Source organism: Gossypium hirsutum, chromosome D06 (genome assembly GCF_007990345.1).
Source record: "Gossypium hirsutum isolate 1008001.06 chromosome D06, Gossypium_hirsutum_v2.1, whole genome shotgun sequence".
Taxonomy (NCBI): Eukaryota; Viridiplantae; Streptophyta; class Magnoliopsida; order Malvales; family Malvaceae; genus Gossypium; species Gossypium hirsutum.
The window spans coordinates 5,943,015-5,956,550 of record NC_053442.1 but is presented as its reverse complement, the minus strand read 5'-3'; the positions used below and the strand labels follow the sequence as shown (position 1 = coordinate 5,956,550).

The window sequence follows — 13,536 nt, the reverse complement described above, 5'->3', positions numbered from 1 at the left end:
AATCATAATATATGATGCTATAAAATATAATTTGAAATAATTATTATTGAATATATTTTAATTAAAATATATGATTTAATAAAATTCTTAATAATCAATATTCTTATATGAATTTACTAAAATCATAATATATGATACTTTATAAAATTAAAATTAAGTTCAATATCATGAATCAAAAGCTCAACATTGTATAAAATTATTATTAAATATAAATGAAAAGAAATTAAATTATAATTCAACAAGTTTAGCACTATACAAAAAAATAATTCAAACACCACCAAAGTTTCACAAACTAGATACATAAAATAACATAAAGAAATCTACTCAAACTCATTTTCTCCCTAAACCACCAATCTCCTAGTTTTCCATGCTCATGGTCGTGCAGTAAGATGATAATTATCATGATTTATCATTTACATATATCCATAAAAAAATCAAGTTAAAGTAACAGCAAAGGAATCACAGTCAATCAAGTTCAAAGCATGGAAAAATTGTTTCAATTGTTAGCCTTGCAATTGAAATCATACATCCCCCTTTAGGTATATCATTAAACAAACAGGACAGCTGTTTATACGCCCCCTTTTGACAACTTCAATCACATATATCCATCGAAAAGCTTGTAAGATGAAAACTTCAATCGAACTATCCCCTTTTGACAGCTGTTTATACGCTCCCGATGTTCAGCTGACGAGGTTTTTCAATACTGCTTCGGCCGGATGCTCGAATTTAGGGAGTGCCCATTCCTGTTGGACTATGTCAAGACCATCTGCATCATTCACTGTATATCATCCATTGCTGCCAAAAGAAATCACAATTTTAGATGAGATAAACAATGAGTCCACAACCAGAGAAAGTGTAGTACACAATCTAAAATAAAATGTAACAGGAAGTTCATGATCCTAACCATTTTCCTCTCCTAGAATCAGATTAAATAAACCCCTCAAACCAAACAAATTGAGGAAATACCTACAAATGAAAGAATTTGTGAATAAACTGTAGTATTAAGCCAAGAAAGTCTATAAAAATTAGAAGAGCTCAGAGAAAAAAACCAATACCATGAGCGGCTACTAACATAGCTCACATCAACTGTGCTAAGGTCAGAGAAAAAAACCAATACCGTTTAAATTGACAAAAAGATGAGCAACAATTCTCAATTTCTTCTGTAAAAATAAAAGTAAGCGATTAGTTATGGTGACAAAACGTACCAAAGCAGTTGCGGTGCATGCAATGGATGAAGATTGTTTTCTACTTCTTCCTACACTAGGTTATGATTGCAAGCCAGGTTCCCATGGCTAATCCGAGTCGGAATTCTAACCAAGCCACAACGGCTACTGCATTCAATTCGTGACTCTAATCGATGTCCTGCCGAAAACCAATAACAAATTTTATCATCATTAATCTAAGAAAAATTGAATGAATAATAAAATAAAGTTCCAAGAAAAATACCAGTAGATAATGAAGGCCGCAAGGGGGCAGTAACACTAGCAGCCAGCATTTTGCAAATAGCTACAACAAAGGCTATTCAAATAAGAACAAACCCTGAAAAATATACGAAAGATTGCATTATTAGATAATATTTCAACGTTTAAAATAATGAAACCCCATCAAAAGAAATTGAAAAACAAATGAACATGTAGGGATTAATAATTAACAACCCTATAGAGGCTAAAAGAACACAAAAGCAACTGAAATAAAAATGACCCAATTATTTTTTATGATTCTCAAGAGCAAAAACAACCTCAATAGGCATAATTAAATCCAAATTAAAATAACATCCATGGAATTCAATACAACAGAAATTAAAGGAGAAACAAAAAGAACTTGAAACCTTGAAGAAGGTGCTGGGTAGGAGAAAACTGGAGAAAGCAAAGGCAGATGCCGACTTTAAGAAAGGGACGAGAAGAACTGGGAAATGGAAACCCCACGTCTAGGAAGAAGGAGAAGAACAGGGCTCAAATAAATGCCGTAAAATCCTGCCAACTTTGAAGGCTGTTATTTTTGTAGAGATGTGGGCGTGTGGAGAACTATGAGAAACAGAGGGAGCAAATCGGCAGAAACTGTGAGAAACAAAGGGAGCAAATCGGCAGAAAAGAAAAGAAAAGAAACAGAGGGAGCAAATCGGGCGAAATGCTTAGGGCAAATCGGCAGAAGCTAGAAGGAAGGAACAGAAGAGGCAAAGGGGAACAGAAGAGGCAGAAGGTAAAACAGGGAGGGTAAAGTGAAGCAGCACCTAAAGGGACGGATTAGAAATCAGTAATGTATTACACCCGTAATAGCATTACCATAAACCAAACAACGGAATAAAGGGGGCTTAAGTGGAGCCCATCGATTAGGGGTGTATTGGCTATGCCAATACACTCAACCAAACATGGTGGTAAACGAGAGCCTTCTTTTACATATGTGGAGTAATGTTTTCTTTAAGGAGTTTAAATAGTTAGCTTTTATGGTTGTATTTAAGTAAAGGGTAAACAATATTCGTGGTTACTCTAAAGTAGAGTCCATTTTATTTTGATTATTTAATTTTTTTGTAATTTAGTCATTTTAAACAAGATAATTGTGCGGATTAGTCATTGCGGTTAAATTTTTTGTTTTCTTTTAATGGTTTATTGATGTGGCGTATTAGCATAGTGAATGATTGATACATGTCAAATTTTTTTTATGACTTTTGACTAATGTTTAGATACTTCATTATATTTAGTTAAAAACTTTTTTCCTCTAAAAACATCTATAGATGTCTTTAAATTTAAGTCAAAAGTCAATAAAAAAACTACATATCAGTCACTAAATAGGTTAATATGTCATGTCAGTAATCCATTAAAAGAAAATAAAAATTTTATACATAATTAAGTCACATAATTCTCTTATTTAAAGTGATTAGATTAAAATTTATTTTAAAATAATTAAAATAAAATAAGACTATTTTAAAGTAATTATAGAGCATTTAATGGTGAATATCAAGTTATGTTAAATGTAAATGTTTAGATTTTCTAAATTACTTGGATAAATTAGCACAAGAATGAATTTTTTTTTTTGATGTACAATTTTTTTCCTCGATTTAAAAATAGATTAAACTCTGGTTCCATGCGAGAATCTATAGCACACCTTTTAAATAGTATTTTATACTTTTTGGAATGTGTCAATTTGTCATTGGATGAGTTTTTATAAGAAATGCCACATGTCAATAGCAAATTGGTACATTAGTGTCATATTATTTTTCGTCACAACATGGGGTAAGGCTTCCTTTGGATGCAACTAGTTCTTAGTGCGTTGATTTTTTTAGGCTAAAAAAAATTGCAACTGAAATGTTAGTAAACGCAAGGCTGTTTGGAAAGCATTGTTCAGTACGTTGAAAATGCATTTCACCTCACTGGAGGCTTAATTCCAGATTAGAGTTAAGCCTGTTAACGAAATGATTTTATAGGTATCAATTTGAGAATAAAAAAATCATAAGTATCACCTTGAGGAATGAGTTATGGTTCAGGAACTAAACTACATATTACCCCCAACATGTGACCATGTTACATATTGTGTAAATGTTGAAAGTTAATTTTTTTTAGAATCAAGACTAAATTGATGTAATTTGTAAATGTTAAAGGTCAAAGCTATTATGTTAATTTTAAAAGTTATCACTGTTAGCCAGTTCGTGATTAAAAAATATAAAATCGAATAGTTGAGTGGTTATTTTGTAACCTTTCATGATTGGGTAGTCACTATTTTATAACTTTTTATAGTTGAGTGATAAAAAAATTACTAATCATCAGGTGATAAAAATTTCACATAGTGATGACAACAAGTAAAAAAGAAATTAAAAATGGAGTTAACTGGACATCTTTAAATTATAATTTCATTTTAAATTGATTTTCAATTTTCAAAAAATTTTAGTTACATTTTCAAACTATCAATGTTATTGCTAATAAGGATATTTTATTATTGAAATTGTTAATTTAACCATTAAATGACACGTAAAATTTTACATGACATAATTTAAAATGAAAAATTTAAAGAAAAGTAAAATATTATCTCATAAATTTTAAAATTTAAAACTAAAAATAAAGTAAAACCTCAGGAAAGTGAATAATAAGCGTTGAAAACCTCAAAACTAAGATTTTTATAAGATCTATTTTTCTTTAAAATTTTCATTTTAAATTATGTCACATAAGATTTGAAATCTTATTTAACAATTAAGTTAATTATTTTAGTAATGTAAGGACCTTATTGATATAACATTGATACCTTGATGTTGTAATTAGAATGTTTTAATGTTTGAGGACCAATTTAAAATGAGGGTCATAATTTGGGGATGTTTGGTGCAATTAACTCACATAAAGGTCAAGTACGGATTAAGGTGAAGATAGAAGAATATATAAAGCCTGTGGGCCAAAGCCCAAAAGATTGATCATCTTCCATCTTTTACCATCCAAATCTCCAGCCCACTCCAATTCTGAAAACTCTTCCAATGGGTTCCATTGACACGCCGACAATTACAGAGAACGGTTCGACCCAGTTACAAGCCGCCGCTCCTTCCGGCGGCGACCACAATCCTCCGGCCTCAGCTAACGGAGCGCAAGTGGAGGTGTCGCCGGAGCCTGAGGCAACGAAAAAGAGGAGGTCGAGTATGCTACCGCTGGAGGTGGGTACTCGCGTGATGTGCCGCTGGAGGGACGGCAAATATCATCCTGTCAAAGTTATCGAACGCCGTAAGATGCCCTACGCTGTGCCCTATGATTACGAATACTACGTTCATTACACCGAATGTAAGTTCTCTTTTCTCCTTTAGATTTAGGGTTTTTAATTAATTTTTCATTTTTAGGGTTTTTCAAATTTTAGTTAAATTTTAGAATTATTATGCTAGAAATGTTAGAAAATTAAGTTTTTTTTTCCATAACCATGAGAGTGATATTGAAATTATAGTTAATAGGAGGCTTGACGAATGGGTGAAGCTTGAACAGCTTGATCTTGATTCTGTCGAAACTGTTGTCGATGAAAAGGTTGAAGACAAGGTAGATATCCCTTTCTAATGCAAATTCTACATTTCATTTCCCTCACTCGTTATCTTTGAGGGTGTGTTCTTTTGAATAACTTTGCCAATGAGGTTTTCAGGTAACAAGCTTAAAAATGACACGCCACCAGAAGCGGAAGATTGATGAGACGCATGTAGAAGTAGTGAGTATATGTAAAACTTTCAGTTACTCGAGTCAAAGATGGGGGCATGTGATGGTTGTAAATTTGGTTGCTCTTTGTATTTCTGTAAATCTATAATAGTCTGCTCTGTTGTTTTCTAATAGGGCCATGAGGAGCTCGATGCTGCTAGCTTGCGTGAACATGAGGAATTCACAAAGGTGAAAAATATAGCGACCATAGAACTTGGAAGATATGAAATTGAGACATGGTACTTCTCGCCCTTTCCGCCAGAATATAATGATTCGCTGAAGTTGTACTTTTGTGAGTTTTGCCTCAACTTCATGAAGCGCAAAGAGCAACTTCAGAGGCATATGGTGAGCATTCCCTTAGTATGGCAATACTTTTCCTCCTGCTGTACTTTATGTTGGAATACATTTAGAATTTTAATTGTCCTCCATTTACCAGTTCCTTTCTAGCTTTCTAAGCACCTAGTCTAATGCAACTTTGAATGTCTCTGCAGTGTAATTGCTTATATAGAAAGTTTTAATTGTCGCCTATGTATCTGTTTGTCTATGGCCATTGTGTTTTATGATCAAGATATGGTGCCAATAGTCTTTTTCTCTTTATATCTTGAAGTAACATCTTAATTTGCACGTCTCTGTGGTGTACTTGCTTATATAGAAGGTTTTATTTATGCCTGCATTTATATTATGGGTTCTCTACTCTCTTTATCATCTCTGGGATAGATGGAATGTGTTATAGATGTTAGATATTGCTCAGTTGAAAGAAAAAAAATGTCTTTGTTGACGTGCAATTGCCTTAAGCCACAAACAGGGCCGAGATAATATTAACTCTGGTTTTATGATTAATGTGTAGAGAAAGTGTGATCTGAAGCATCCCCCTGGTGACGAAATATATAGAAGTGGTACTCTGTCAATGTTTGAGGTATGCTGTTGATGAGCCTTTAGTGCTGCTACTTTCTTGCTGCCTCAAAGAAAAAGAAAAGGGTCTTTCTTGGTGCATTTTAAGTAAATCCATATGGTTCTGGTTTTCTTCACTTCTACCCCATTGTTTTCATTGTCGAACTCTTGGAAATTCATGACACGGTTGAAAAATCTGAGAAAAAATTACCAGAAAGAGAGAAGGAGAGAGAGAGAGAGAAGAGAGCACGAGAAAAGCTAAGAGAGAGTGAGAAAACCAATTCCAAATTTCATAACCACCTCCATTGCCTGATTGGTGGCTAAAAAGGAGAAAAAGGGATTATTAACAGCTGTCATAACTAAGCTTAAAAGTCACCGTTTCATTAAACTGTCCCTCTACCCTGACAACCCGACCCCCAAAACGCACTGTATTATTTTAAAGAGTCCAAAATGCAGCGTTTACAACAAAAATAAAAACAAACTGAAATGAACAGAAATTTAAACAGACCGTCGTTGACCGAAGCTCGACTTTCATTTTGGTCCATAACAATTAAATTTTCAAAACTATTTGATTGTCCATGAATCAAATAATCATGAAATCATGCTTAACTTTGAAAAGTAGAGTATGCTTTGAGTTCTAGTTTTTCCTCTTTTGGCTTATAATTGTTCAAATATTTGTCACCGCCACCCCCCCCTTTTTTTTCTAGCTCCCATGCTGTGTTTTCCTGCTACATAATTACAGTTGTTAATTTTCATGTTCGTTTGCTCAAATATTTTGTAACAGGTTGATGGCAAAAAGAATAAAGTTTATGGGCAGAATCTTTGTTATTTGGCAAAGTTATTCCTTGACCACAAGACCCTTTATTATGATGTTGATCTGTTTCTGTTTTATGTTTTATGTGAATGTGATGATCGAGGTTGCCATATGGTTGGATACTTTTCTAAGGTAACTTCTAGTGCGTTTTTGTTACTTGATGCAGTGGAGGTTTATAACTAGTGTCTATATGTTTGTGGTCATTCTGATAATTTGTAATTGGAATTTAGTAATGTGGCATGGAGTGGATACAACAATTCTTGCCTCTGTAGCCTCAAATTATGAGCTTTCAAGTAGTAGAATTTATTGTTTATATGTGTGTATTTGGGGCTTTCAATTGCTTATTCATTTCATAGCATGTCTGCTAAAATTTTCTGTTGTTACCGATTATTTTTTGTCATTTCATTCTTACTTGTGTTTTTGACTGTACTTCCTAACACAAACAAATATCTTAGTTAGTAGTTTGTGTCTGATCATGCAGGAAAAGCATTCTGAGGAATCATATAATTTGGCATGTATCCTTACCCTTCCTCCGTATCAAAGGAAAGGCTATGGAAAGTTTTTGATCGCCTTTTGTAAGCTCCCTGCCCCTCTTGATATTTGATTTTCTTTTTCAAGGCTTATTTCATTAATGGATCAGAATAAGTGAGCTATTTATATGTTTGAATGAAAGAGAGACGGGGACAGATAGCACCAAATGATGATGATTATTCATTCGGCATTAAATGAGAATGTACCATTATCCTACTAGTTAGACTCTCAATATAACACCAAGTTGATTGTCTGGAATTGTTCTCAAGTTAGTTTACTAGAATCATGAGCTGCTGCAAATTTATAACATTTTCATGGAGTAAACTTAATCTCTATCTTCTAAGTTCTTAAATTTTATTGCTTCATGCTAGTTGCGTAGTCTTGAATATAAATGATGTTATACTTGATTTTGTTGTATTGTACTTTGCATTTGATCCCATCGGTATTTTATAATTCAACTTTATTGCTTATTTTGTCTCTGTTATGGACCCAGCATATGAACTTTCGAAGAAAGAAGGTAAAGTTGGTACACCTGAAAGACCACTATCCGATCTAGGGCTGTTGAGCTACAGGGGGTACTGGACGAGGGTTCTTTTAGACATCTTGAAAAAGCATAAGGGAAATATTTCCATCAAGGTATCACTACATGAAGCTGTATTAAAAATGTAGTGGGCTGTGTTCTATGCAATTCCCCTCTTCTTTGTCCTAATGGAAATTTATGTTCTTGCTTGGGGGGTGGTCAATGCCTACACTGTGAAATGCAGTGAGACTCAGCGCCATCAATTTAGATTAATTTGGAATGGCAAGACTTGCTTAATTAGATATCAATTAAATAGTATTGGGAACTTTTGGGGCTGAGAATAAAATGTTCATTTGGTTCATTCTGACATCAAAAAATTGAACCAGAGTATGATTCAGTCAAGCTTGTGATTAGGGTTGCTTGCTTTCACCTTAGATTGATGGCAACAGATGAGGCACTTACCTAGAAACTAAAAGTCGGTATATTATCTTCCACATAGAAATAAGAGAAAAAAAATTGAAAATGATGTTAAGGAGCATGCCTGATTCGATAGGTTTGATGCTGCTTCTGATAAACTGTTTATTCTTGTTTGTTATATTGATGTCTCTGAATAGCTGTATCTATTAATGCGATTTCTCCTAGAATATTGATTCATGCATGTTGTACAAAATTCATTGCATTGTGGTGTCACTGAATTCTTAAATACTAATTTTCTACATGAATCTAATTTTCTGCAGGAGCTCAGCGACATGACAGCTATAAAAGCAGAGGATATATTGACCACCCTGCAGAGTCTAGAACTGATTCAGTACAGGAAAGGTCAACATGTTATCTGTGCAGACCCCAAGGTCTTGGATCGCCATCTAAAAGCAGCTGGCCGTGGTGGTCTTGAGGTTGATGTTAGCAAATTAATCTGGACACCATATAAAGAACAGAGTTAATGATGCTACTCATATAAAGAACAGGTTCGAATTACACTAACGAGTTTGTCTACTTAGTAGCTGTTTAGTTAGGAATTTGTAGCTTCTTGTGTTTTATGTATAAAGCTGAGGTCTTAGATTATGAGATTAGAAACTCAAACTTAGATCAACTCAAGAGCCATTTACATTCTAGATGTACTTATTGCCATCACACCATCACCTGTGTCATCTGAGACATGTCGGGACAAGCTAACCTGTATATGTTTTATTACACCGTGAGTTACAATATAACGACTTTCGTCTCTCTCTCTCTCTCTTATGTTTGACATTTGATTTGAGTTCCACCTGTGTTTGAATGGAAGTTGTTGCTCGCAACCTTATTGCTTCTGAATGGGTTTTATAATCATTTTTCATGTCCTACTTTTCTCTACCCTTGGTTTGGTAGTGTTGTTGGAAACATAGTGGAGGAGATAAATGGTGACAATCTTTGAGAGTTTTCTCTACCGTTAGTTGGTTGGTTATCTTTAGACGATTGTCATTTAATCTACCTTTCACCGTCTTGTCCCCTTTTATGTTTGTCTATTAGATTTGACAATTGATGCCAAGGAAGGTAGTATATCTTTTATAAATCATATATAAAATTATACGTTGGATATGGGTGTATATATATGTATTTTTAAATCATATATACAAATCATATTTCATTTCCACCTTTATGCAAGCTTCCATATTTGATGCTTTGTTTTTGTTTCTGGGGCTCTAAGCAAGCTTCAACAATGAAAAGGGGTTGATGTTAGGCATCCTAGTACTAGCATAGGGGGGTTAATGCTAAATTATTTTATCTGTTAAAAGTCACTGCTGACCACAGTTTTATTCCCTTTCTCTTGGCCATTAACTTTACTGTTTGATGTCTGCCTAATGATACAGGCGGCTCTCTTTACAACCATCACCTTCAATAACAGTTCTTCATTATATTTTATTACTGTATATATATATATTACATTTGTATATTTTATTAAATAAAAATACATTTGTATATTTTATTAAAGGCTTATTATATCATTAGATATCGATTTAACTAATTTTTTAATGTTTAATTTGAGTTTTTGAGTTGATACACATTTTAGTATCCTAATAACAATGTTGAATTTTTAGTAGAATCAATTTTTATCAATTCAATCATAACCTCAAAAATTAAATGAATTTATAATTATCACTAAATTTATTTTTTTCTTTTTTTGGTATACTTAATGTTTGTTTTACGGCCCATGTTTGGGGTTCGTGGTTACTTCTTTCGACAATATTATCTAAGTCTACACTCAACCACTTATTGGTTATCACTAAATTTATTTTAATAACAAAATCAAAATTACAAAGATGCAAACTTAGTTATATCAACAATTAATATAAGGTGGACCTTAAGACCTAAAAGATTAAGACCATTACAAACTCATGTTCTGGCTTTTACAGAAAGAGCAAGGAACCACTACAATATTTGTTCACATTTACCAATGTTAAATGAAACTGGTTAATTCGGTTTTTTATACATAATCAACCTATTGATCAACATTCAGAAATAATTGATCCATCGGCTTTGGTTTTAACCAATTTAATCAAATCAACTTGATTTTGGTCAAATTAATAATTTTCTTGTTTAGAATAAATCATATGTTCACTATATATTATAAATATTTAAAATAAATTAAAAATAATATATAATAAGTGAATTCTTCGCTTTGATTATAAATTTCAATCAATAATAAGCAACCAACTTAATCATTTCGGTTGAGCTTTTGACTCAACATCAATAAAACTTAATAGATTTCAATTGAATTTTGCTCACGTTAATAATAGCAATTTATAAACATTAACATAGTATTATCAATTTAGTTATAATTTTAGCATTAAGTTCATGTCTGTTATATAGTTCATATAGTTCATGTCTGTTATATAGTTCATAGTATTATCGACATAGTATTATCGATGCGCACGACTCTCTCTTAACAATATTATTTTTAAGATACGGATAGGGATAGAAGCTTTAATTCTTTCAACCCGTTAACATGTGAAACAATGTATGTTTGTTTTCAAGTTACTGTAGTTCCAGGCTCCCGCATCACTGTTGACAAATCAATTTCTATTTCACACTGTCATACCTTCTCTATCTTATTCACCAGTCAAAAAGAAAACCCCCGGAACTGTCATCCTTTAGAAGTCATTAGCCCTTCCCAAATAAATGATTTTTAATGGGTGCCAAAAATTATCTGAAAATAGAACCTTGATCTGACACCCCCTTATCTGTTCATTTTGTCACCCTCATTATCCAACCGGCAGCAATAATCTTTGTGGTGACCATGTAGGGTCTGTCTATCATTAACTTTTAAGATTAAAATATCCTTAAAATTTCTTTCAAATTTTTATCAACAATCCCATTACCTTCACCATAATTTCATGTCTCTTAACACAAGTGGAACACAAACATTAATCATCAAAATTTGAACTCCTCTTTTTTTTTCTTTTTTCTTTTTTGAAGAACAAATCATATACATTACCTAGTACATTGTATGGATCTGTTTTTTTTTCCATCAAACAGTGGTTGGTTCTTGATGTCTGTTAAGTTGAATCTGTTGAAGCTGTAATCTTTCCAGTGCAACCCCACGTGATCTCCTCTGCCAAAGTGTAGTATCGGATCCATCTCTTTCATCACCTTGTTTCGGCCCTTTTTTTATTACAGGCAAAGGTGGATCCATGGTTTCAATGTTGATTGTACCAGAATTCTCTTTCCCATCATCACCCTTAGGCTTGCTTGTCCCATTTATCAACACTTGTTTTCTTCTACAACCGGTGGTGGCGGCGGTCGTGGAGGTAGCGGGGCTGCCAGTTAAATTCTTACCAGAAAACAGCTTCTTAAGCTTGAAATATTTGACAGTACTACTATTGAAGCTGCTGCTGCTGCTGTTCTTGGGGGTGACAGTACTGAGCTTGTAAGAAACAGGGAACCCAACAATCTTGTTGTTCCTCTTCACTTGTCCCATGCAACTGATCTTTGGTGACAATGGATCTTCAGACAAGGAAGCCGACCTGTCAACAACTTTCCATTTGGGGAGAACCACATCTTTAATGGAAGGTTTAGAACACAACAATGGCAAAAACATTCCTTTACTATTAATCTGCTGCTGCTGATGGTATCTATTTCCCATATCTATTTTGAAAAGAAAGGAAAAATGGGAGATAGTGAGATGAATGGAGAAGAAGAAGAAAAAAGGGAGGGGTTATAAAAGGGGCGGTGGTTGAGTTTTTTGTACCAAAAAATCTCTTTTGTAGGCAAAGTGATATTGATTTTGAGATTGTCAAATATATGAACAAAGTATTGTACTTATTTATGGTGTGGGAAGGTTTAGGGTTACATGTTATTATTATACCATTGATTTTGGTTGTCTTACTGTTCAAACATTGGTAATTAAAGAAACTAAGAAGAAGACAAAATAGAAGTGAGTTACTTCTTACCTTTTGTTGATGACTTCCATGTCATCTAATGACTACCGCTGAATTTGGGGGGTTTTTTTCTTTTTTTTTCTAACATATTTTTTATATATAAAATATTAGTTCTTTTGCACCCAATTATGATCATATTAACTATTTTTGATGTGATAGTTTCTCTTAATTCATAAATAAGAGGGTAATGCGCATCAACACACTCGAATCTATATCCTCTTATATTGACAACAATATTCATATGAATCGAACTAAAACCTAATCGGTCAGAAATAATCAAGTTTGATATTTTTTAGTGGGTTATTATATATATATATATATATGTATGAAATTGAAGTAAAGAGTATGAGTAGACAACATATAGGCGTGAACAGGAGCAACATTATTTTGGTTTTCTTGGAGACTGCTAAGCATGCTGTAAACTAAAGAAAAGTAACTGACTGTTCACAATTATTTTAGGCCCCCAAACTTTGAATCCCAATCTTTTTTTCTTCTTCTTGAAGGAAAAAAAAACACACACACACACCCCAATTCACCAAATAGATTCCACCAATTTTTCACCCTACTGATTGTAAATCATAGGCTGACCCCCCTTTCGGGTCCCTTTGTGTTACCCATTTTCATTTGAAGTTGAGAGCCCATATGTAAGGTTAGTGTTCTTTTAGTTTTAATCAGTGTTAACTTCATTTATCATAAGAATACATAAATTGATGGTTTGGATATTATATTCAACATTTCAAAACTATAAGTACTACATTAGATATTTTATGAAAGTACATGTACTAAATATGAGATTATCCCGTTTTGAGGTTTTTAAGGAATAAAATATAAATTCACAACAAAGTTGGCTTTAGCCGGTAACACATTAATTACTTAATTCAATTATAAAATAAAGCTAAAATACAAATTTTATATGACAATTAAAAATATGCCAATTATGTCAATCAAAATGCACAACATTAATTATATGAGAAGTCACACACTATAAATAAGATATTTGCACAATGGAAGAAATTCAATGCAAAATTCTTTATTGGTAGGATTTTCTTTCCTTTTAGTGTTATTTTAAGTCGTCTTCTTTTTTTTTTGTATTTTAATTATTTTTACTATTTTATTCATTTTTTGTATTTTTTAATTTAGAGAACAATATTGAGTAAATCATCTTTCGCGTTACTCCTAATAAACTAAAAATAAATATTTCGATATGTTCTACAT

At 32.9% G+C, this 13,536-nt stretch overlaps 2 protein-coding genes and 1 long non-coding RNA gene across 6 annotated transcripts; 1 reads left to right on the top strand and 2 right to left on the bottom strand.

Annotated features, from left to right (window-relative positions):
- Positions 1 to 283: 283 nt before the first annotated feature.
- On the bottom strand, positions 284 to 2,414 carry LOC121218251 (uncharacterized). Of its 4 annotated transcripts, none has more exons than XR_005914435.1 (5): positions 1,829 to 2,414; positions 1,447 to 1,539; positions 1,206 to 1,362; positions 905 to 1,091; positions 284 to 795 (listed from the first exon to the last, which is right to left on the bottom strand). It is a non-coding gene; the product is annotated as an uncharacterized lncRNA (long non-coding RNA). The 4 variants fall into 4 exon arrangements; XR_005914436.1 differs by having other exon boundaries at positions 905 to 1,086; XR_005914434.1 differs by having other exon boundaries at positions 905 to 966.
- Positions 2,415 to 4,396: 1,982 nt separating this feature from the next.
- LOC107918190 (putative MYST-like histone acetyltransferase 1) lies at positions 4,397 to 9,130 on the top strand. Its single transcript, XM_016847722.2, has 9 exons — positions 4,397 to 4,754; positions 4,912 to 5,000; positions 5,101 to 5,163; positions 5,286 to 5,495; positions 5,998 to 6,066; positions 6,826 to 6,987; positions 7,337 to 7,430; positions 7,880 to 8,022; positions 8,644 to 9,130. Exons 1-9 carry the CDS (start codon positions 4,457 to 4,459, stop codon positions 8,845 to 8,847), a joined length of 1,332 nt encoding a protein of 443 aa, XP_016703211.2. The 5' UTR covers positions 4,397 to 4,456; the 3' UTR covers positions 8,848 to 9,130.
- A 2,281-nt stretch (positions 9,131 to 11,411) lies between these two features.
- On the bottom strand, positions 11,412 to 12,026 carry LOC107917431 (uncharacterized). Its single transcript, XM_016846784.1, has one exon. The coding sequence runs from the start codon at positions 12,024 to 12,026 to the stop codon at positions 11,412 to 11,414; it is 615 nt and encodes a 204-aa protein (XP_016702273.1).
- Positions 12,027 to 13,536: the final 1,510 nt, after the last annotated feature.

Excerpts from the sequence above, each read along its gene's own strand:
- LOC107917431 (XM_016846784.1), bottom strand. The coding sequence starts at position 12,026 with ATGGGAAATAGATACCATCAGCAGCAGCAGATTAATAGTAAAGGAATG.
- LOC107918190 (XM_016847722.2), top strand. The coding sequence starts at position 4,457 with ATGGGTTCCATTGACACGCCGACAATTACAGAGAACGGTTCGACCCAG. Across the intron at positions 6,067-6,825 it reads GTACTCTGTCAATGTTTGAG|GTTGATGGCAAAAAGAATAA; the intron begins GTATGCTGTTGA and ends ATTTTGTAACAG. Across the intron at positions 6,988-7,336 it reads TGGTTGGATACTTTTCTAAG|GAAAAGCATTCTGAGGAATC; the intron begins GTAACTTCTAGT and ends CTGATCATGCAG.